The 23,060-nt window shown below is 39.7% G+C and overlaps 1 protein-coding gene across 1 annotated transcript in view; it reads left to right on the forward strand.

Annotated features, from left to right (window-relative positions):
* suclg2 (succinate-CoA ligase GDP-forming subunit beta) overlaps positions 1-23,060 on the forward strand; it is a 98,826-nt gene that overhangs the window by 23,546 nt on the left and 52,220 nt on the right. Inside the window, exons 3-6 of the mRNA XM_055010910.1 lie at positions 17,109-17,208; positions 18,229-18,319; positions 19,953-20,105; positions 21,950-22,039. Coding sequence (XP_054866885.1) covers positions 17,109-17,208; positions 18,229-18,319; positions 19,953-20,105; positions 21,950-22,039 — 434 coding nt within the window. The remainder of the gene's footprint in view (positions 1-17,108; positions 17,209-18,228; positions 18,320-19,952; positions 20,106-21,949; positions 22,040-23,060) is intronic.

The raw sequence follows: 23,060 nt of genomic DNA on the forward strand, positions 1-23,060 counted from the left end.
TAATGGCTCATGGAAAGTAGGGTTTGATTTTTGTGGCGTCACACTGGGCGAGTACTGCAGGGAGTCCAGAGCTTTTGTAAAGTGTGCTCCACTGGGATTCAGAGAGAGTGGCACACTTCTGCTGCTGTGTTTCCAAAACCAGTGACCCACATCCAATAGTCTCTCACCCAAGCTTTTAATTGCATTGTGTTTGTGTGTCAACTGATTTTAAAAAATAAACTTTTGGACGTCAGAGTTACTTAATGTGATTTTAATATCCAAATGCTTTGACTGAAAATGTTAAAGATTCCTGTCATTTTATGTTAAGTTGTACCATCTGTGAATATTCACTGTCTCTCACCAGATCATTGGCATTCAGGTATCCAGTCCTTCTGTCCATTTGCTCATTAAAGTATGATGCTGTGCTACACTCTTTAGTAGTAAATGGAGAAAATGCAGCTCATTGGCTGTCTGCAACACAAAACACTCTAGCCCTTGAGACTCGCATTAGCTACAGATATTAAAAATCATAGTTAAAATCTCACCTTCAGTTCTTCCCAAATACTAAACAACCCGTGCTGACTGCATCTCCCCAAACAGTTAGCCGTCTGCCTTTGTTTTTTCCTCCCTGCAAAGTATTACTAACATTCTGGCAGGTTGTTGCACCACAGTCTCCACTTTGTTTACATCTGTTTCCCTATGAGATTACATGAGCTGGTGCTCTGCTCCCTGATTGCTCCCTCTGGCACCATCATCTTAATAATATCCTGCATGATGTGCCAGTATTTTCAACTCTTGTAATGTGTGCATGTCTGAGATTAGAAAGGAGAATATCTGTGAAGTTTCTCCTCGTGTGCGTGATGCAACCTGATTTCAAAGTCTGTTAGGATTTTAAAACTTGTGTAGTGTGAGCCTGGCCTTACTTGCCAAGTACCTTGAAACACTGTCTGCAAGTGTACCGAGGAGATCTGGTGCTGTTTTAAAAATAAAGCGTAGTCATACCAAATCTTGATTTGATTTTAGGTTGTTTTCTGCAGTGTAGAAAGGCAGCTGATGAATAAAACCATCTATTGTCCTTCATCTGTACATCGCCTTATCTTGTAGAGGGCTTATCCCAGTCGACCCATGCAGACACAGGTAGAACATACAAACTCCACACAGAAACACCCAGTTGAGATTAAAACCGAGGACCCTGTAGCTTTGAGGCGACAGTGTTGGACACTTGGGCTGCTCTGATGAATAAAACTGTTCAGTAACATTACTTTTGAAAGCATTCTGTTTCTTCTCTCATACTGCCTGAAACTTTTATATAGGCTTTCACAAAGGCCTTGATGATATCTAGCAGTTTTGAGATTTCAGAGCAACTCCGTTAATGAATATAGATTTTGTGTTTGCCTCAGAAGCAGATTTACACGGCCATGCACATGCACACAAACACATACACACATACCTGTGCCCTGCCACAGCCAAAGAGAATATGATTATGCAGTCCACTTTGTGTGTCGCCACCCGCTTGACAGATGCATCTGTTGAGCAAATCTTGATGGATTTTCAGTCTGAATTCTTAATCAAAACCACATTTTCCCTCTCTTTCCCTGCTACAAGAGCACTTCATGTCTGGCATACCTCCTGCCTCCCACAGAAATCATTCATTGAGAAAGCAGTGATGGAAGAAAGCATTGCCTTGGATTTTTATCTTCACCGCATGCTGAGCCTTTGTGATAAAGGGGAGCAACATATACTTGTGTATATGTACACCTCCTATCAGATGAGATGGGAAAATGTTCTCCTTTACCATTGTCATCTTCCTGACTTTGCTTTGAAAAATTGTGCTGCGATTACATTTTCTGTATCTTTCTGTTTTTGTCCTGTCTTGTTTTCAGCTTTTAAGGTTACCTTAATTTTTCTCACTCCTCGCTCACCTCAATCTGCCTCCGCTGCTCGTTTTTCTCTTCTTTGTGCTTAGTACTGCCTCACTGCCAGAATGACAATTAACAGTGGAAGGAAACATTTTAATTTATTTCACTCTGTTTTGAATATTCAGTGTAAACAGTTTTTATGCATGGCTGTCAAATCTCATGTGTGCTTATTAGGGGGATAGTTAGCTTGATATGTTGGTTTACTGAATAATATCAAGCTACCTTGACATCAGCCAACTCTTTGATGAGGCAGGTGTGTGTGTGTTTGTGCAGGCGTGCAGATTTGGTTATACTTGCGATTTTTGTGATGCGGTGTGATAGAGAGGGAAAAAGAGAGATCTATAGGATCTGCTCACCTCACACTTGTTTGAGGTGTCTCCTCCATCAGTTTCAATCTGCCACGCATTGCTATCTTAAGTCGACATGCTTGAGAACACTCAAAGATTGTTGCTTGAGTCAAACATCAATTCCCGCCTCGACAACATAAAACATTTTACTGGCTATTCTATATATAGTGGTTTATTTTCTCTAGGAAAGAGGGAGGTTTTTTGTTTGACAGCTGGAAATATTCAAGAGCCCTTATGTACAAGTCAAATAGGCTCATTATGTGCCTCAGCTGATGTGTAAATTAAAGTAAATCAATGCCAGAGACGCTGTTATTATGTGTATCTTAAAGTGATTGTTTTCGATCTGTTCGTTTACTTGTCTGCTCTTGGTGGCAGCTCAGAGCCCTCTCGGCCTTTTGCTTATGATCTGCATATTTAAAGAAATGTAATTTTTTTGAACCAGGAGGTAGCAACTTTTCACACAATACTAGCCTAAAGTGCATTGTGTCATGTTTGCTTCATTGTCAGTGTCAATTCTAACAGAGTGACCTGAGCATTATAGATGAGTTTCAAATACAGTCAATAAATTAATGTTCAATATATGCCCATTTAAATAGTGTGTGGCAGGTTTGGATTCATCAAAAATTCAGTTGTGTGCATGATAATGTTGGTACCCATTTAATTAAAATTGTCATTGGAGCCTGAAACACAATAAACCATCCAGATGTGATTCATCATTCAACTTACAGCAAAACATCTGAAGAGTAAAGACATGCGTCAGTAAAACAATGATTTGTGAGATTTTTAAAAAAATCCCTTATGTCATTTATCATTTTATTCTGGCATTTGGGTTTCATATTGTGCACTCTGCTACAGAGGTAATTCCTTGCACAGCAGCCTCTGCGGGATGGATTCTCAGACACATCCGGAGCATTTCCCTATCAGTAACAGTAGGAATGCCGCCTGAAAGTCAATGAGACAAATCTGCTGGAGAATCGTCGCTTGACCGGATTCTTTAAGTCAAGCTTTGAGGTTTTTTGGGTTTATTTGTTTGGTTTTGTATTTTTTTTTTTTTTTTTTTTTTTTTTGGTCAGGGTTCATTACAGTAGCAGGGTAAACAAATTGAATGTTACAAAAATGCACTGGGATAGCATCAAAATTAACAATTACAAATAAAGGGAACCATAAACAGTGTGGTGCAGTAGTATCTTTACAAGAAACGCTGTTACAAGTGTAACTACATTTCTAAGTAGTGTAGTGTTAATATTGCTGTTTTCTGAATCAAATAACTTTTCTGTAGCAAAGCGCTTTTATTGATCAAGTAATGTGGTAGCATACACACAAACTACTGAGCTTTTTTACAAGCATTTTTGAAGCGACAAACACAGCAGAGCTTTCAACTAAGGATCAGTATGTGCTGCCAAGGCCATACACAGACATATATGCGCAGCCAACAGAAGTGCTTTGTTATAACTGTGAGATCACCTACCAAGCTTGGGGCATTCTGCAAATGCCTGCTAATAGCTTGTCAACAGCTGACTACTAGCCAGCTTTGTGTTGACTGTTTGCAGACAGCAAAATAATACAATCAAACGTAAAAATGAGTAATAAACCGACTTTGACAAGGTTCAAAGAGTGAAAATAGTTACCAAATCTGGAGCTGTCATCAGCTGATGAAGGGCTAATTAGTACTGTGCATCTCTGACTTTTGTAGTTGTGAAAATATATGTAACAGGGGGGTTGATATGTTTGAAAATCATATGTAGAACAAGCACATGTTATGCTGAATATCACTGTGACTTTATTTAAGAAGGAGTTACTGGCTTTTTAATTCTCTATTTGCCAGTAATTATCAAAGTATATCCCTAAACTCAGTCTATTCAGAACAGGTTGTGTTTTCAGTGGTGTTGATATATCAGATTGGTTAATTACTCAAGGTCTGAAATAAAATGCTAAAGCCACATAAGATATGACATAACACTTGCTCGCACTTTTTCCTGGTGATATCAATGGTTTCGCTTTCTCTGGCAGGGTGCAGAGAAGCATTTACACCTCCGAATGGGCCTGGCACTGCTCTATGAGATCAGCTAGAGAGTACCATATGCTTCTCCACCAACCCAACACTCTGCCTAGCCTGTACCATCTGTCACTAAAATGCACTCCCCCACCATGGGCATCACCACAAGCCATTCTGAGGACTTCCTTATGCAGCCATGACGCATCTCACCCTCATCCTCCATCATCCTCCCCTCTCCTCATCCTTATTTGCCCATGTGCCGGTGGAGATGCTGTGCTATTCTGAGTCAGTTTATTTTGTCACGTTTGCTTATGTTTTAACGTGGTCTTTCTCTATTAGAGACTTTTAGGGGTGTTCATCATTAATGTAGCTTCTGGAATGCCCTGTATGTTGTAGGGTGGATTTATTTTTAATCATTACATGTGACAAGGCTGCCAGTGTTCATTTGAAAATGGAACTACTTTTCAAACATGGGGAAAAATAGGTTTTCAAATTTGGAATTTACACCGCATAAGAGCACAACATGTATACCTTGTGCAGCACAAGACATTTGTATAATACACTGTGAACCTTTTGTTCATTGTTTTCTTCTGGTGTTTTACAACTTCATTAGGCCTTAATTGACTCACCAGGTCTTGTAAGACAGGTCAGGATTCTCATTAGGGATTGTCAGCTGATGACAATTCCAGAACTGATAAAGTGTCTGACTCTTCAAACCTTGTGGTAACACTCAACAGCCTGGACTCCTTTAAGCAGCTGACTGAGGATCTAAAAAAGAAGCTAATAGACGCCTACAAAGCAGAGGAAGGCTGTCAAAAGATATCACTGTGCTTCCAGCTAACCATTTTTACTGTCCAAAATGTCATTAAGAAGTGGCAGTTAAAAAGAACTGTGGAAGTCGAGACAAGATCCGGAAGACGAAGAAAAGTTAAAACTGCATGTCTGTGGGCGGAAGAGTACAAAGAAAAACCACTATAGAACCACAAAGGAGCTGCAGGAAGGTTTTACCAACACAGGAGTGATGCTGAACTATGCAAAGTTCTTTGCACAAGCAGGAACAATTGGAAAAGTCATCAGAAGGAAACCATACCTGCAACTTTATCACAGAAGGCAACATTTGCCTTATGCCAAGCAGCATCTATAAACAAGTAATATGAAAAGATAAAGTTGAACATTAGCATGTTGGCCACAATTGCCAAAGTGTGTTTGGAGAATAAACAGAGCAGCATTTGATGAAAAATACACCTTTGTGCAAAACTTGTGAGTAGAAATATTGTGTTTTGGGGTTGTGCAGCAGCCAGTGACGCAGGAAGCACTGCACAGAAGACTGGATTCCTCTAAAGATCGGCAAATTCAGGATGCAAATGTCATGCAGTCAGAGGAGGAAATCACAGGCCTGAATGGATAATCACTCTGCGAGGTTTTGTGTGGAAACATTTTAGATTCAACACCACAGAGGGAAACACGGTGGATAAATAGGAGGCAGTGTGCTACTTTGTAAAAAGGAAATGTCATCTCAACTATTAACACAACAGTGTACCTAACATCGCGTGTTAGCTCATCACTGAAGTGAATTAGTGGAGATCACGGGATCAAGCTACATATGCTAACATGCACAAAGGCTAAATTCATATAACACAAGCCAAAAAAGTAACAATGGATTTGATTATTATCCATTAATGCAGTACGTTTTCTTGAAAACTTCCCAAACAGGAAAACACATTTAGTAGCTGAATGTCTGTGGTGTGATTTGATTTGGTATAAGATATGCAGTGATTTTCACAAACAGATTTTGAAGCCCTGTCATGAGCACTGAGTTTTGATATACTTCTGTGGTACATTAGCATCACTCATGCTTCAGTTCTCTTCAACTCTTTTATGTCATTGTGTCCCAACACTTGCCCAGTGATAGAGCCATTATCTGGATAATACTAGCTCTAAATTGCATGTTTTATTAAGGCTATTCCATGCTTCACTGAGCAGTGAATTTGTAAGAAGCAGTGCGGTGATATTTTCTTCTTATTGCTTTCCCTCTGTGTGCTTTTTCTCTGTATTCACTCCTGTTCAGTTCCAATTTTTGCCTACCTGGATTTGGAAAACAGAGTTGTATAAGACCTCGGTCTTTTCTCATTCTATTATGCTCAGCTGTCTGTGTGTGATACCTATCCTGTCTCACCAATAACAAATGTTTGGACAGATCTAGCACTTTAATAGTGTGTTGAAAGAAAAAAAACAGTCATAGTAGTACTATACACATAATGTGCACATGGGGCCCACTTCCCTTTCCACTAGGGACAGACAAATATATCTTACTGTCAAACATGGTTAAAACATGGAACATGGGCCAGATCTCTCCTCACTGTGCATCCCCTCCCTTCTCATTCACACTGTCCCCACTGGAGCTGCCTTATGCACTTCAACATTTCAAGCGTCTTTTAAGACCACTTTCATCTACCCCCTTTAGAAAATGAGGCAGAGTCTCTGGTGGAAATCGCTGACAGTAGCAGTTAGTGCTGAGTAGTGTTGGCTCAACCACAGCCCTTTCATTTCTGTCTTTGTCTGAAGTAGTGCGAGATAAGGCGGTCCTCTCAGAAGTAATGTTTGTGTGCATATGTACGCCACCTGGAGCCCATGTCGTGTCCTCTTCTCATCAGTCTACTGGACTGAGGACACTGAAGCAGCTGCTCATCTATCAGGGCAATTGATCTTACAATGGGTTCCTGAACTTCAAAAGAATATGCAGCCTTAGTCTTGGAGGATATTGCACTTGTATTGCTGCCATCCTTGTTTTCTGGTTGCCAGCGCTTCCCTTTCCATCAGTGAGTGGTTATCATTGCCACCTCTACTGTTCCCAGTGTAAACATTATGGCTGCTTGGTTGTTATAGCATCGTTGATGAGGGGAGGTCTGTTTTCTGATGTCCATTTCAAATTGTAGAGCTTGTCAGTCACTGTGAGACAGAGGGTTAAGCAGAAACAATATATAAGGGGAGATCATTTAACTAGCTCATTTCATAATCAAAAAGCGACCATAATTCAGCAACATTTTTGAAAAGCTTTCATGTGAGAGAGACTTGTGTGTTAATTTGACTGGTTCATCTCTAGAGCCTTTGGATTCCATTTGCAGTGAAATATTCTTGGAAATATTCAGTTCATATTCAGCACTCTGCCTTTTTGTTGACAGAACATTCTACAAGTGCAATTTGTAGATGTTATGTATTTTATGTAGAATAAAATATTGTTTAAATTCACTTCGCTGCACCTTGTTTGTTTGTGTGAAATACTGGACTATAGTTGTTGAGGCTTATATATACATACTGATCTAGTATATTCACACTAATGTAAGAAATCCATGTGACAAATTTCTGTCCATTAACCATATTGCTGCTGTTTACATGACCAGAGTTTGGAACAAGTATTATGTTAATACTCACTGCTTAAATGGGTTGAGGTTCATTTACATAGCTATTAACTGGTAATGTCAAATCAAAACAACATTGCTCTTTCTCATTTTACCCACACATTCTGACCTTTCCCTTCTTCTTGGCTTTAGTCCCACTCTTTTTAGCCCCCTCATGTACTTTCTGCTAACTCTGTCATTCTTTTTTTTTTTACTTCAGTTGATGCTTTTTCCTTCTTAACCATTGTGTAGCTTCCTTTATCTTCAGCCCTTTATGTAGGCATACCTACACTACTGTTCAAAAGATAGGGGTCATCCAGACAATTTCTTGTTTTCCATGAAAACTCACACTTTAATTCATGTGCTAACATAATTGCACAAGGGTTTTCTAATCATCAATTAGCCTCTCAACACCATTAGCTAACACAATGTAGCATTAGAACACAGGAGTGATGGTTGCTGGAAATGGGCCTCTGTACCCCTCTGTAGATGTTCCATAGTCGTTTACCACATTAACAATGTCTAGACTGTATTTCTAATTAATTTAATGTTATCTTTATTGAAAAAAACTACATCATGATTCACATGCAATATCTTCCATAAATGCAAGATTGGACATCACAGCCGGTGATTTATAATGTAAAAAAAAATGCCCTAATGAGCAAAAGGCTATTACATCAATTCATATCTTCTATGTAGCAAATCATTTAATTGTAGCTTATAAACTGTGAGTGACAGCTCACCGTCTGAAGAAAAGTGCATTGATTGACTTGCCTTTAGATCCTGATCCATCCTGTCTCCATGTTGAGATCATTTACATTACGTATTTACATTTGCATTAAGTATATGCAGCTAATGAACTTACTGCAGTTGTTCCACATGCGTGAATGTATGCAACTCTCTCTCTCTGGAGGCGCTCATATTTAACAAACTCAGCTGGAAGCAACAAACTAAACTTCAGTTCTTGTTAACATATTTACAAATCCCAGATTACATTCTTTATTGATGAATTCTGTTCAGTTTTGTTTTTATGGACATTTCAGTTTATAACATTGTAGGGCCTTGTGGATAAGAATGTGTTTTGGCCAGAAACTGTATCGCTGGAGCTCTCTGATGTTTTGGACCAATATTGGAGCTGAAATGTGAAGGAAGCCTTCCTCAAAGTGCTCCAGACAGCTTTGAGTAAGTTGATGGTGCGTACCTATCTGTTAATGTGACTGCATGCACTCCAGACTTGTGCCATATAGATAGTGATGTGACAAAGTACTAGGTCTGACCAAGTAAGATTGCCTTTGTGACTTCTAGAGAAGAGTGCTCACTCAGACATGAAGCTGACAAGTTCAGTTGTCGTCCGATTAAGGGAAAATTAAATTGTCTATATTGCCTAACACACCTCAATTTATGCTCAACCATTCCCTGAATTATACATAGTAACCTACTGATTTGCCATGTTAATCATATTGTTAATAAACAGGTGCAAAATGTTAGCTGGAGTGATTTGCAGGTATCTTTGTCTCACTGCACAGCTCCCTGCTAGACTCCTGCTGATGGACAGAACAGCTCTCATCCCTCTATAGGGTTGGCCTGTCACACAGGAATACAGATGTTAGCTTGCAGTTTTTCTGTCTCCGCTACCTGCAGCGATGACACACAAAACCCACAATGAGGATAGAAGAGTGGAGGGGCTGGTGTGAAACAAAAGGTTATTAACACAGGCACAGCGGCCCGCTGAGAAACCACCAAAGCAAACTCTGTGTAGGTTGTATGATAATCGTGGAAAGAAATACTTTTAGATATTTTGAGAATCAACAAACACAAAATGAGAACTCAAAGATAGGCCAAGATGCCTACTGAGGCACACATTACGCTGTCCTTTCTGAGGACCTGTTGTTATCCCTTACATTAGCAGCCTCTTAAGTCTTTCATGAAGAAAAAGCAATGCATCTGAAATTGTCTTAACAACTGTAAATAGGCTTTACAGGGTAAAGCGGCCTGTCTCTCAAAGAGCTGATTTCTGTAAGCAGCTTAGTGTTTCCACCTCCTCATTATGCACCCTAACCTATTCATGTTGTGGGTGAGACATGGAATTATTTCTCACACATCCCCTCTATCGTATTAGGATGATACTAATGTGCCAGTAGAAGTGAGCATGTTGCATATTGTTTGTTGTCAGGGTACATTTCATAAATAGAGGGTGCCTAGTTGTGTCAGTACGACTTAAAGTTAAGAGTTAAATCAGGTTAGACATGGAAACCACACTAGTGAAGTGAGATGAACACACATTGTGTTTTGTTGTAGGCAGCGCCAACCATTAGGCACACTTCATTACTCAGTGGAAATGGCATTGCGAGTAGTCCTCCTGCCCACTAATGCATCAGCAGCAGATGTTGGTTGCTTTTAGAATAGTTTTTTCCCCCATGCTGAACTGATGAAAACTGTTCAGTCAGTAATGAGAACTGAGCAGTTCATTTTGTGTAGACCCTTGGTCACTTGTTTAAAGTGTTTTTATGGAAATTTTCTGGAGACTTCTTGTCTGCAACTAGAGTTAGTGTTTGTCTAGTTAACCGTTTCACAATGTGGTTTGATAGAAGTAAATGTCTCTGCAGAGACTTCATTCCAAGACAAATGATTCTCCCCGCAGATATCCCCGTGGTCATTTAGCACCCATCATTCCACAACACCATTATCGTTACCGTCACCCCTCTGGTTGCATGGCAATGAAAAACTCTCAGCCAGGGGTTTGAACTGCACCCCTCTGTCACTGAGAGGAGACCGGGGCCGTCTCCGGTTGTCATTAGAGGTGCTGTCTATGTCTGAAAGCCAGGTGGACTTGTCCTCTAATGAGGACTCCGCTGTCAGGCAAGCAGTAACTGGAGGAGATGTCACACAGAGGTGCCACTGTCGGTCTGGGACACTGATATTCTCCTCCATTGAGCAGCACTGAGATGGCATCATTAGATGCAGAGACAGACACAGGGGCAGTGGGCTTAACCAGACAAGACAGCGAGATGGTAATGATATATTTAGTTATAGTGAAACAAGAGGTCAAATTGTTGTTGTCTTTGACTTTTTTTTGTTAGTTTCTTGTTATATCGCATGCACCTGTTCTGACTGGCATGCCAGTTGCAAGAGGGCTTTGCAGAGCGTGGTTAGGATTTATCAATGTTGGTTGACTTTCCAACCTCAACTGCACAGGCAACGCATTTAGCTTAAAGAATTCCAAGGCCATTATACGTCAAGGTAGATACAAGACTGAAGGTTTTATTTTCCCGTCTTTCCTTTTGGTTCACCTGCCATCACTGCATGAATAGAGAACCATTTGCTGTCTGACCTTTTCACAGTCTGGTAGAATTTAAAATGATAAAAGTTTATGGAAAGCTGAACTTGTCCAAGACAATGTCAGCTTTACTGCTGTGGTTAAAATGAAGTCATCATAGAAGGAGTTGTATCCTCAATGTAACCTGTTCTGTTGGAGAGCAATTAAAACAATGTCTTAGTAAGGCTATTACACTGAACATTGCACAGTGAATGTTGACCTTTAAGTAGAAATCAAATGGAAAATGGGGTACATGTATTCACTTTTCTGCTCATACAATTAGCAAATCTTATTGGATCATTGTTCTGTTTTGAATCATTAACATCCTGGATTGCCTATGGTACTTCTTGCAATAGTATGAATTTCATTTTGCCGACATCAGTGAGCGATGCACGTGACACAACAGAACACCCTATTGAAGTGAATCAACAACTAGAGTCACTCCAATAACTTCCTGTTTCTCCAAATATACAATTGACAGCATAACTGAAATTATTTAAAGTCGCACCATGTGTCACTAGATGGAGGCACAGATTGTTGATTTGCTGCTTATAGTACCAGAATACTTAAGGGAAAGTATAACTACGCCTACATTACTTGTTATCATGGGCTTGTAAACTGACACTGCCAACTTTTCTTTTTTCGGTCTGTCGACAGCAATCAACACTGTCCAACATTAAAACCAGGAGGTATACAGTCATAATGAGCACAGATGCTGAGGGTTAAAAGGTTTTTGTTTTTTTGTTTTTTCCTCTTTCCCATGGTGTTAATGGCATTTATCCATAGGAAGACTCACATTCTCTGATGTTTGATTGTGGCTGTGCGCTCATGTTTGTTTTCTCCCTTCTCCCAAGAGTTTGATTAGTCTTACCCATTTAGCCGCCACATTACTTTCATTACAGCACACATGGATTCTGGGGAGGGCCACCCTGATCTTTCTCCCTCTCCTTGCAGATGGTAGCCTCATCTTAGTCTCTCTGGATTGGCGCACAGCCTACATCTGTCCCTTACCAGGCTGCATCCCCCTCATGGTACAGCCTCGAAGGCTTAATTAAATATCAGACCAAAGCTAACTTTGCTGCTAGCTGCCCATGGGCTACATGAAATGGGAAGAAGGGGTGGGGGAGAAGAGAATAGGCCTTTCAGAAGTGCACTGAAAAGAAAGGGGTGAAAGAGACGCTGATTGTAGAAGTAACATCTCTTTGCCAGCTGCTGTCACTGGCAAGCAGACTGGGAGTTGATTTGCACTCATTACTGGAAAATGAGTCAGGCCTGAGGATGATGACCGCATTACTCAGATTGCATGTGATGTGATTGGAGATGTTGTGCAATGTTAATCTCCTCCCCTGTGTCCCCAAGAAATAGAAAATAAATGGAGATGAAAATCTTGCTCCACATCCTCACAGTGGGCCAGATACAAATGGAACCGGAGAACTGATTATGCAACAATGTCCCCATCCCCCAGAAAGAAAATGGTTCTTGTTCAACTAATACTCAAATCACTGTCTGTAGGACGTATTTCTAATTATTGTGCCTGCAGTGAATAGAGAAATTACTCATTTGTCCAATACGCTTTGTTTATTCCATACCCAGTAATGAAAACATACATTCATGAAGCATCATGGACAGAATGTACATTTCGCCGTCTTATAGAACGCACATATGCATCACCCTTCAGTAGCGCGACCTCTGAGTTTACTGTTTTAATATTGCATTTTTCCACATGTATGAACACTTTGAACTCTGACTCTCGGACAGTGTCTCTACTAATTGAATTCAGTCATGTGCCCTTCTTTCTCCTTGTTCTTTGCAGCGTCTGGGTCAAATATAAAAGCATGACTTGTTTCTGATTTTACATACTACTACTACTCCTTTTCCATCCACTCTTCACTCTGCTCCATGCTCATTATGGACCAACCTTTGTCTGAGTGTTAGAGGCCATCTCATGTCTGTCATAGCACCAGATAATGGTCGCACTGCTCTTTACCATGCATCATGTTCACTGTGATCTTTGAGGACATCATTATCCTCTCCACATACTGCAACGGAGAGTTTTGTTTCAATGTTAACCAGTGAATTTGTTGTCTACAGAAATTTTGTGTGTTTGAGAATTGTGTAGTTTTTTTTCATAAGGCAGTGATTGTGATGCACTGTGCCCACATTTTATCACATTATATCTCATCACCTTGTTGTTTTTTTTCTTCTTTCTTACAGTTTTCAGTTATTATCAGCAAATTGCTCCCTCAGTACCCAGTCATTATTACTGGTATTGCTACAATATCTTGTTGTGTGCCACGTAATGAGCAGCTTTACTTTAATTACTTGTGCAGCAGGAATGAACACCTGCCTCTTTTGCTCCCCATTACATTTCTTAAGATATTTCATGCCTTTAAATATATTAAATATGTCTTTGCTTTAAAATGTTATCATGCTTTTGTAAAGTCTTTATCAGGGTGTCATTTTTTTTTACCTTTCTTCGCACCTCAGCATTGCAATCTCCCTGTTGCGCCACATCTTTGTTCCTCTAGTTTCTTTTTTTTTCTCCTTAAAAGCAAAAGTCATTTCCTCTGTGATGTCCCTCTCTGCTGCACATGCCCGCAGGACACGCTTTCTCATCTTGCTTTGAACTCTTTTTAATTTTGCGCAGTAGCAGTTTTTTATTAACATATTTATTCATTTATAACTCCTCTCAAAGCCCTTTGCATATGAGCACACCTTTATTCTCTCTCTCTCTTTCTTTCTCCCTCTCAGTCCTTAACTCTCCACACAGAGCGGGCCTCACTAATGCAGTGTTAGTTTAATCCCTGCCGCCCTGTCAGAGGCTATTTTCTCTGGTTCTTTTTCTTACTACAGCAGCAGTGAGCGCAGACAGCATTTTTAGGCTTTCTCAGCTCACCAGCTGCTTAGACGTTCTCCATCCTGCCGATAGAATTGTTGGGTTTTTTTTGTTGTTTTTTTTAACACAATCAAGGGAGGAGCTTGTCTCCACCCCCAAGGTCAAGGTGTCTTTCTAGCCACTGCAGATCATCCCCTTCCACTCTTCCTACCACCTACTTCCCGCCCTGATGGCAGCCACCTGTCAATGGTTGAACTCTCCCACCTAGATAATAATAACCTAGCCAGAGACCATCTTTCATCAAGTGTCCTCGCTCCATTTGAATAGATTGTGGGCAGGATGCTGAATAGACAGCTGAGGGGCCTCCTCCTGATGTGTGAGTTCTTGCACGGTGGCAGTGACAGCAAAGGGGATGCAGTGTGGTTATATAATTGGGGCAAGGTCATGTGAAAGTTTCCTGTAGTTACTTATTTCCCTTCTCGCACTGAGATTGTTTTTGAGCACTAGTTGTGATGGAACACATAAGTGAAATTCATTATGTGGATATTGTTTAGGGATGCTATTTTAAGTTGTGATAATGCATCACTCTAGAGATAGCAATTTCAGCCTGTTGGTGCGTACATCACTTCAGTCCAACATATTTTCAAAAAATACTAATCAGCTTATTGTACCAATCGTAGGACTATCAAAGCACTAGTCTAGACTGTAAATGATCTGCCCAGTATGGATGTGAAAAACCCTCTGCATTAGTACTGCTTAGCGTAAGTGCAGCCTTTTATACTGTAGATCACTCAGTTCTTTTAGACAGACGTCACTGTCTAAAATTAAAAGCAAGCAGTTTAGATTTTACTTTATTAAAAATATAGGCCCCATAGTAGGAACCTGGTGCAACAAGAGTCCTTGCACATTTATTTCTTCAATACTTCATATGTCAACATTTTTATATATGATGCCAGATTCAGTCCTCCTGTGTGTAGGGGATGTCAGTGTTGCACAGATTTGGGGAGAGATCTTCTGATACTTTTTAAAGACTTGTGTCTTTTAGCTTCTCTTTGCTATAGGGTTTGTGTTTTGCTTTGCCTTTCTCTTTAAAATACCCTAGAGTATTCTATTGGATTCAAGTCAGGTGACAAGCTTGGCCAGGTCATAGTTTTCACCTTTTATCTTACATAGAATTACCCTTCTGCCAAACTTCTAGAGACTGGGAGTCATCTGTACGTATCATCTCCTCAACAGCTTTTGCGCTCATGCAGTCCCATATCATCATACTCACACCTGTGCATCACTGTCTGGACTATGAATTCACTGTGGTTGTCCTGGTGAAGATCACTCCAAACATGCTGGACTGGTTGGTTTCATCTGACCAAAGAAATTTAATCTTGCAATTTTTTATTGCACAGCAAGCAATGGTGTTTTTCTTAAATGCTGTCAATAGAGGTTGACATTTTAAACTGTCCTTCACACTGTCTAAGCTGTTACAGCAACTCAAATTTTCATTGATAACCTCTGTGGTAAGTCTGTAATACTTTATTATCTGTTTTTTAGAGCTAGACTGTGCAAGTAGTGCACTGTCATTTTAGATTGGATGACCACTACAACCCCGATTATTGGTACTATAGCTCGTTGTATAACTTTTGACCTCTGATTATTGCAGCAACTGTGTTTCCACTGATTTTTAGTTCATTGCTCATCTTCTGGTTCCCTTTTTCATCTTTGTGAAGTGTCACTGTCATTTTTTCATTTCCTCTGGCAATTCTTTACCATGTGGATCCAAGATGCAGACCTGCAGATAGACACAGTACATAGGTCCAAAACTGAGAAGAGCCTGTGTTGGCGATCGCAGATTGTCTAAACTTGTATTCACTTTAGAACCGAACATTTTGAACATTAAGAACAATAGCATTTTACCATTAGAAGAACATTGCCAGAATACAACAGTTTCTCTGTCAAGCCAACACGGAGGCAGTGCCGTACACTTTTATTACCCGCAGGGTTGACTGTTGTAATGCCCTGCTATCTGGTCTCACCAAGAAGAATATCTCTAAACTACAACTGCTTCAAAACTCAGCTGCACTTGTGCAGCTTCTGGCTGAAACCAGAAGGAGAGAACACATTGCACCAATTTTCAAGTCTCCGCACTGGCTACCTGTCTGTTTTCAATCGATTTTAAGATCCTTTTACTGGTTTATAAAGCTCTTAATGGTTTTGGTGATTTGTTTTTAGCCCATCAGACATCTACAACCCTCAGGTCTTCTGGTAAGTAGCCTTTTCATTAAATCCAAAGCCAGAACAAAAACTCAGGGTGAGCCATCCTTTGGTTATATTGTCTCAGGATTAGTCTTCCGGATAACCTGACAGCGGCAGAGAATGTTGATGTTTTTTGTTTGGTTTTAAATTGATTTTATTGATTTTTTTTACTTTTATTTATTGCATTGTATTTTATTTCTATGTAAGTACACATTTCAGTGTAATTTATTTGTCCTTCAGCTTTCACTTCTCTGCTATTATTATTATTCTTTTTCTTTTCTGAATTGTTGACATTGTTCTGCCTCTGCTGTTTCCTCATTGCATTTATCTATGAAAAAATTGGAGGATATTATTTTTTGATTTTGTTCTATAGATGACTTTGTGTTCTTTTCATTCTATTTGTATGAAAAGTACTATGCACATAAAGTCTGATTGATTAATCATTGGGAAATTATGGGGAAGTATCTCTTAGTCTACAAAATGGCACAACATCTTGTTCAGACAAAATGAATGCCATCATTAGGTCATATTTTTTAATTGTTCCATGCTGTTACATTGTTGCATCAGAATCAGTTGTACTTTGTGTTCTGTGCTAATTAATAATATGTCGACACACTAAGTTAAAATGGTGAGCATGGCTTACCCACTAAAAATCTGCTTGTTGGTTATGTTGCTGTGAGCTTGTTAGCATGCAGGGTTAACATTTAACGCAAGTCCCAGTTGTAAACGCTGACACAATTGCTGTCATGGCTGTAGACTTTAGTCCTGTTTAAGAAATCTTTTATGTCCATTTCAATATATTTACAACATTTCCTGTGCTACATTGTAATTAGCAGTAATAGGATTTTTCCATGCAGAGGGCAGCTTGGTTCAGATGTCCTTCTTTTCCTACTTAATTCTAATTCTTTTCACACATCACACTCACCCTTTTGTTTTCCTCTTCCTTTCTTCCTTCATTCGTATGGACAAATAAGTAGCACACTCAAGGGCCCTATAATTTCAGTGCTTTTTCTAACTTTCTCTGTATTTCTTTTACTCCTTTTCTTTCTCTCTCTGTCTCACTCTGTCAGATGCCAAAGAGATTGTGCTGAAAGCTCAGATCCTGGCTGGTGGCAGAGGCAAGGGTGTGTTCGACAGTGGCCTTAAAGGCGGAGTGCACTTAACTAAGGAGTAAGTATGCCCCTACGTGCATTTCACGCTGTGAGTTACTGTAGGAGACAGATTCAAGTTATTTTCTCCAACGACGGCAGCTTTTACGGTGAGGAGGCTCAAAGAGCTCTCTGAAGATGCTCCCTAGGCACAAAGACAGAGTCAGGATTACTTGTGCTGCAAATAAACGTTTTTCTTTCTTACAGCGTCTCGTTTTTGAACAACTACCCTCAATTAAATGTTGAAAAAAGGACTTTAAGCTCGGCTAAGGCGCTGTGCACCCCATACTGAGTTTGCCTCTCCCAGGTTGATTGGGTTTTATGCCACTGCCAAAGTTTCATTTTGTTCTAGCTCACAGTTACAAAGTGTGATGGATGTATTCCTCCAATGAAGGTTTACTTGGAAATCTTCTGCATTTTTCAGAAAGCCAAACAACAACTTGAAAGAGGTTTTCTTTGCTCAGGAACTGCATTTCCCCACACCATGTTTCCATGAACTAAAAAAGTGCTGTCTTTTTAGTAAAGGTACCTACCACTTACTGCCACCTTAAAGGCAAAAAGGTGATTTATGACAATTGTCCCAGACATCATCATCACCCTACTTCAGGGTTTGGAACGGCCCGAAACTTTTTAAAAGTGAGATACGCTGAAGTTCATCGTCCCCAGACAGTGACACAAGTGCACAGTTCACCTTCCTCTCATCTATCAAAGGATGAGTACAACCCCTAGCTTCATTTGTATTCACTTACAAAACCAGAGCAGGCTTACAGAAGCAGCCCAAGCTTGTGGGCTGCTTTTAAATAGAGAGAATAAGTAGAGATTCATTCACAGCAATGTGTGCTTTGTCAGAATATGTTACTTTAAAGCTCCAAAAGTGCTGTGGCATATTTCTCTTCAGCTGAACAAAGCTATTGAGAAGTGAAAAAATACTTATTCATCTGTAGATCAATCTGCTTTTCTCAGCTTTCATGTTGTAAGTGTATGTTGTACTGTGATTTTTCTCAGTAAAAACATTGTTTCACTTATAACCTCTCCCCTTCAGCCCTGCAGTAGTTGGTGAGCTGGCCAATAAGATGCTGGGTTTCAATCTGACTACTAAGCAGACACCGAAAGATGGAGTGAAAGTGAAAACGGTAAGCCACTGCACAGGAATGAAAATATACTTTTCTTTTTCTTGATGTTTTTTTCTTCTTTTCTGACCTCATTTTAATGCCGTCCAGTAATGCAGTTCTGTGAAATTAATGTCTGTGAAGGAATTCTGGTTCTATGTTTTTTCTTTTTTGTTTCGTTCCGAGGTTTAAATAGTAGCTGTCCACTGTTGTTTACTGTTGGCCTGTGCTGGCTGGTGTTATGGCTCATTGCATAAATTGAACCAGGCCCACTGTGAATTTAAAGTGTTTGGTAAACAACTGTTTCTATGTGCCACTAACAAGCAGGAATATCATTTTCTCTGCTTGCATGCTGCATGCAGTACCTCGTCAAACAGATGTTTCCAGGTGATGAAGCCTGCTCAGTATTGTGTGTGGGTCCTCTTCTCCTCTTCTTTGTCTCCTCAGCTCTGTTTACCTCTGCTACCCCCCACTTCCATCCAACTCCTGCTCCTGTTCCTACTGCAGAGTTTAAATGGAATCAAATGAGTGTCACACTTGTCATTTTTTTTAGAAAGCACCTACGGCAAAAGACGCTCAGACAAGCTCAGAATTAACTCCATGTCTCACAGGCAGGGGGGGATGGCAAGCAACCAGCAAAATAAACTGGACAAAGCTTGACTTAGATGTGAGTGAGAAGAGGCATGACCTCCAGTTGGACATATGCAGTAATTGTCTTACCAAGAACATCGCCTATGGCGCAGAAATCAGACCTGGCAAGAGCAGCCTTTGACTGACCTGAAGGATCGAGTAAAGTGAGTGTAGTGAGAACCTGGTGTTTCAGATGACAGCCAGAGCTTAGCTATCAAGGTACCAATGGAGCTCACACAAACCCTCAACCTATATTACTGCCCCGCAGAGCAGGGAGCACCACAGGAAAGGGGCAACACTTGTGCATCTACGTGGATTTGCTGTCATGGCACTGATGTAGGGAAGACGACGGAAAGATGTGATGGGGGTGTAGAAGCTGGTTTAGGAAGGTGGCTGTAGGAGACAAAAGTGGGTTTGAGGGGGGAAAAGTAAGAACAAGACTGTGTGAATGGAATATGCTTAGTTTGAGAAAAGAAACCGTCCACAAGTCAAACGACAGGGAGCTTAAGAGAATGTTTGAGTGACTGGGGAGAACAACATTTGGACAAGAAGACAGGAGAACTGTCTGTTAACACAGAGCATAGAGAAGGCTATCCATCCTCATTTACTGGGCCATAGTGTGGAAGCAGAACATAAGGGCTGTGCATGTTCAAACAACTAGCCCATTCAGAAAACCTGCAGCCCATTAACCACCACAAAAGTGATAGTTTCCGTTTTTCATTTCCAAATGAGCTTCTTGCTTGCTTCCTCTTTGTGCTCTTTGTTTGTCCCTTAATTTTATTCACAGTGCATGAGCTTTCCTTAAAGCTGTTCCTCATAGATTCTACTAATCTATGGACTCTGCTTTTTCGCTTGTGTTTTCAATCTGGTAACTTTAAAGATGCATTCAAATGTAAATAAGGTAAAATTTGCAAAGGTTTTATGGGAAAATGTCAAAAAAACAACAAATGAAGCTTTTTGGCCTAGATAAGATTAAGTATGGTATTCTTCCAACCAGCCCCTCTTTGTCCTGCTGTGTCATGTCCAGGTGATGGTTGCTGAGGCCCTGGACATTAGCAGGGAGACCTATTTTGCCATCCTAATGGACCGCTCCTGTAATGGTCCTGTCATGGTAGGAAGCCCCCAGGGAGGTATGGATATCGAGGAGGTAGCCGCCAGCTCCCCAGAACTCATCTTTAAGGTATGCAATTTAAGGTTTCTGCTCATCAATAAAGTATTAAAATAGTAACAGGAACAAGAATAAGAAGACTAGTCCCGTTAGGCAGTTCAAAAGTTGAATTAAAAACTATGTCTTTTTAGCAATGGATTGATCTTTTCTATTTTATCTGTTTAGAATCTCAGTCATCCAGATCATGGTGATCCTAAGTGCTTTGGTAAAATGAACTGGACTTCTCTTTTTGATTTTTTGAAAATATTAAACCTCTTCCTTCAAGAGGCTGAAAAACATTTCAAGAATGTTCCTCTTGAGATGTTTTCAAGGACCAAAAATAAAAGGCCACTTCACCATCTTTTCTCAAAGATCTTAATTTATATGTTTTTAACAGTTGCCCAGGGGAGTTTGCAGATGGAAGCTATGCTCTGTTTGTATTCTCTGCTAATTCATGTATATCTATTGTCCTGCTTGCATGCACATAGCAGAAGCAGAACACAGTACACACATATATAGCAATGCACTGGCGCTTAATGTGTGCAACTACACACACATATGAAGAAGACTTCTCTAATGTATTTTGCAATTAATTAGATTTCGATTACAGCTATTTTGCAACATTTCCTGACTTTGTTAACAGACGTACACTTAAAGCATTACAGATGTCTGCCTCTAATTGTTATATTATGCTTTTTGCAAGTCTACAGATATTAAAGATCCAGTCAAGATTTACAGAATTTATTTCCACTGAAGATTAAATATTTTCCATGAAACACAAATCAAACAGCGTAGTACACTTTTTACATGTTTTCTTAAAAGTGATATGTTCTAGACCTAGTTTCTACCATATAGGCATACTATAAATAAAGATAGATGATGCATCACTACTTCCTGCCAATGTACAAAATAGATACTGGTTCAACATTTGCAACTGAAAACGCAGTGATTCATAGTGACAGATACACTAGTGAAACTATAACTGTACATATTATATTCCATTTTTTCTATTACAGACTCCTAAGTCCTTCAGACTTGTCTTTTAGGTTCGGCTTTAAAAGACAAACCTACAGATAAAGGTTCCACAGATCACTCTCAGTATTGGCCAGTCCAGTTTTACTGCAGTGTAACTCATTTCGTGGTTTGAGACAGACAACGTATAATAATGCTGTCCAGCAAAGGAAGAGTCCTTCAATATTTTTAATGTAGAATTCCTAAACAGAGGTCCACACCTGCCTCTGTGACTACTTTATGCAGAGCAGCTGTCAATCCTGGCTGCATGCATCCTTTTTATAGCATCAGATAACTGATCAGAAATAAACTTGTCAGGAAAATGAACATTTGAACATACATCAAGGTGATAAGAAGTGTTTAATATGACAGGAACTCGCATATGACAGAAAATGCTTGAGGTGTACACTGTGTTTTTTTAGTTGGGGGAGCAAGGGGAATTAATGACTGCAACCATCTACTACAATACATTAGAATGACTTTATTATTTTATTATTTTTTAGTTTATTTATACTAGGAGACAATCAAAAGATTTTGACTTCACTTCTGAAGAGCTCTCATGTTAAACGTCTTTATATAGAGTCTGTAGTTTCTACAGAATGACTCTATATACACCCTGAAATCCTATAAAAATGTTTCAAGGAAATTTCTGACTTCCTTAAACATAAAAACGTCTAATGGTCATAAATCCTTTATTTCAGTCCAAGCTCTCCTTTTTCTCCCTTCCTGGCAGCCTGCCACTACTTAATTATGGGTGCGGTTTCATACGATCATCAGTTATTGTCATATTATAGTGTTTGAGCCTCCTTTTCTTGCTCACTTCCCGTCTTCATCTGTTTGTCGTCCTCTCCCTTTGACTCTTACAGGAAGTCATAGATATTTTTCAAGGTGTGCGAGACGACCAGGCACTTGGTATGGCAGCTAATTTGGGTTTCAAAGGACCTCTGCAGAGACAGGTAATGGGCGTACTGAAGGCTTTAAATTCACAATGCAAAGGATCTACTTCTTCTCACACTCATATAGGGAGACTGATGCGCGCTTATTCACAAACAGACCGTACTTTGGCTGTTATTAGTTTTCCAGATGCAGGTTGTGAAGTGTTATTACACTAGGCTTGCTTGCCAGGTGGCCTATTGTCATTTCTGGCAGTGACGCACAGCACTGTGCCAGTCTGAGGAGACTGACATCACTAATGATACCACTATTTGATAGAACATGCACACATTGATTTTGTGGGTGAGTGTTGCAGTAAGCAACAAAACTGATCTCAGTGGGAAAGCAGGACATTGAAACAAACATTTTTTTTCTTGTCACCCCAGATTTTATAAGTCATATACAGGCATTGTTTTTCTGTGAAAGGCCACAGAAGAAAAGCACAGAAGCACCTGAACTTCACATTCAGTCCTGGGAGACAAAATGATATTTACCAGCAATAGATATGAATAATAAGAATTTGGATAGTTCTATTTAAATGCAGCAAAAGGAAAGTGCAATGAAAGCATTTGTAAATTTCGAGCGCCTCAAGTTTATGCTTGCTTTCTCAATGTAAAGTGTACAAAGGTGAGCTCATTCCTTTTCTCTGTTTCAATTTATGTGCCTACATTTATTTGTGTGCATTTTTTAAAATTATTTTTTCAATTACCCTCCTTCCTAAAAGCTAAAGTAATGCAAAGTAAAGTGGTTAATTTTTTTTTTTAATTCTTATTTAAAAATAGGGATCAATAATTATTGATATCGACTGAAATACAACATTTGATCATGATTTACTATTAAAGCTGTAGCACCCAGCTTTATTATGCTTACATGAGTTCATTTCAAAGCCTTTTCATCTCTCACTGGTACCTTGACATGAGAAATTAGAAAAGCTGAAAATGGTAACACAGAGAATTGGTATAAATCAGCCAAAAAAATTTGCCTCTGTGTAACATATTCGACTTGAAGATGTTTGAGCTTTGGTTGCATCCCATTGTCTGTGAT

This window comes from Amphiprion ocellaris, chromosome 5, assembly GCF_022539595.1.
Source record: "Amphiprion ocellaris isolate individual 3 ecotype Okinawa chromosome 5, ASM2253959v1, whole genome shotgun sequence".
In the NCBI taxonomy this organism is placed as follows: Eukaryota; Metazoa; Chordata; class Actinopteri; family Pomacentridae; genus Amphiprion; species Amphiprion ocellaris.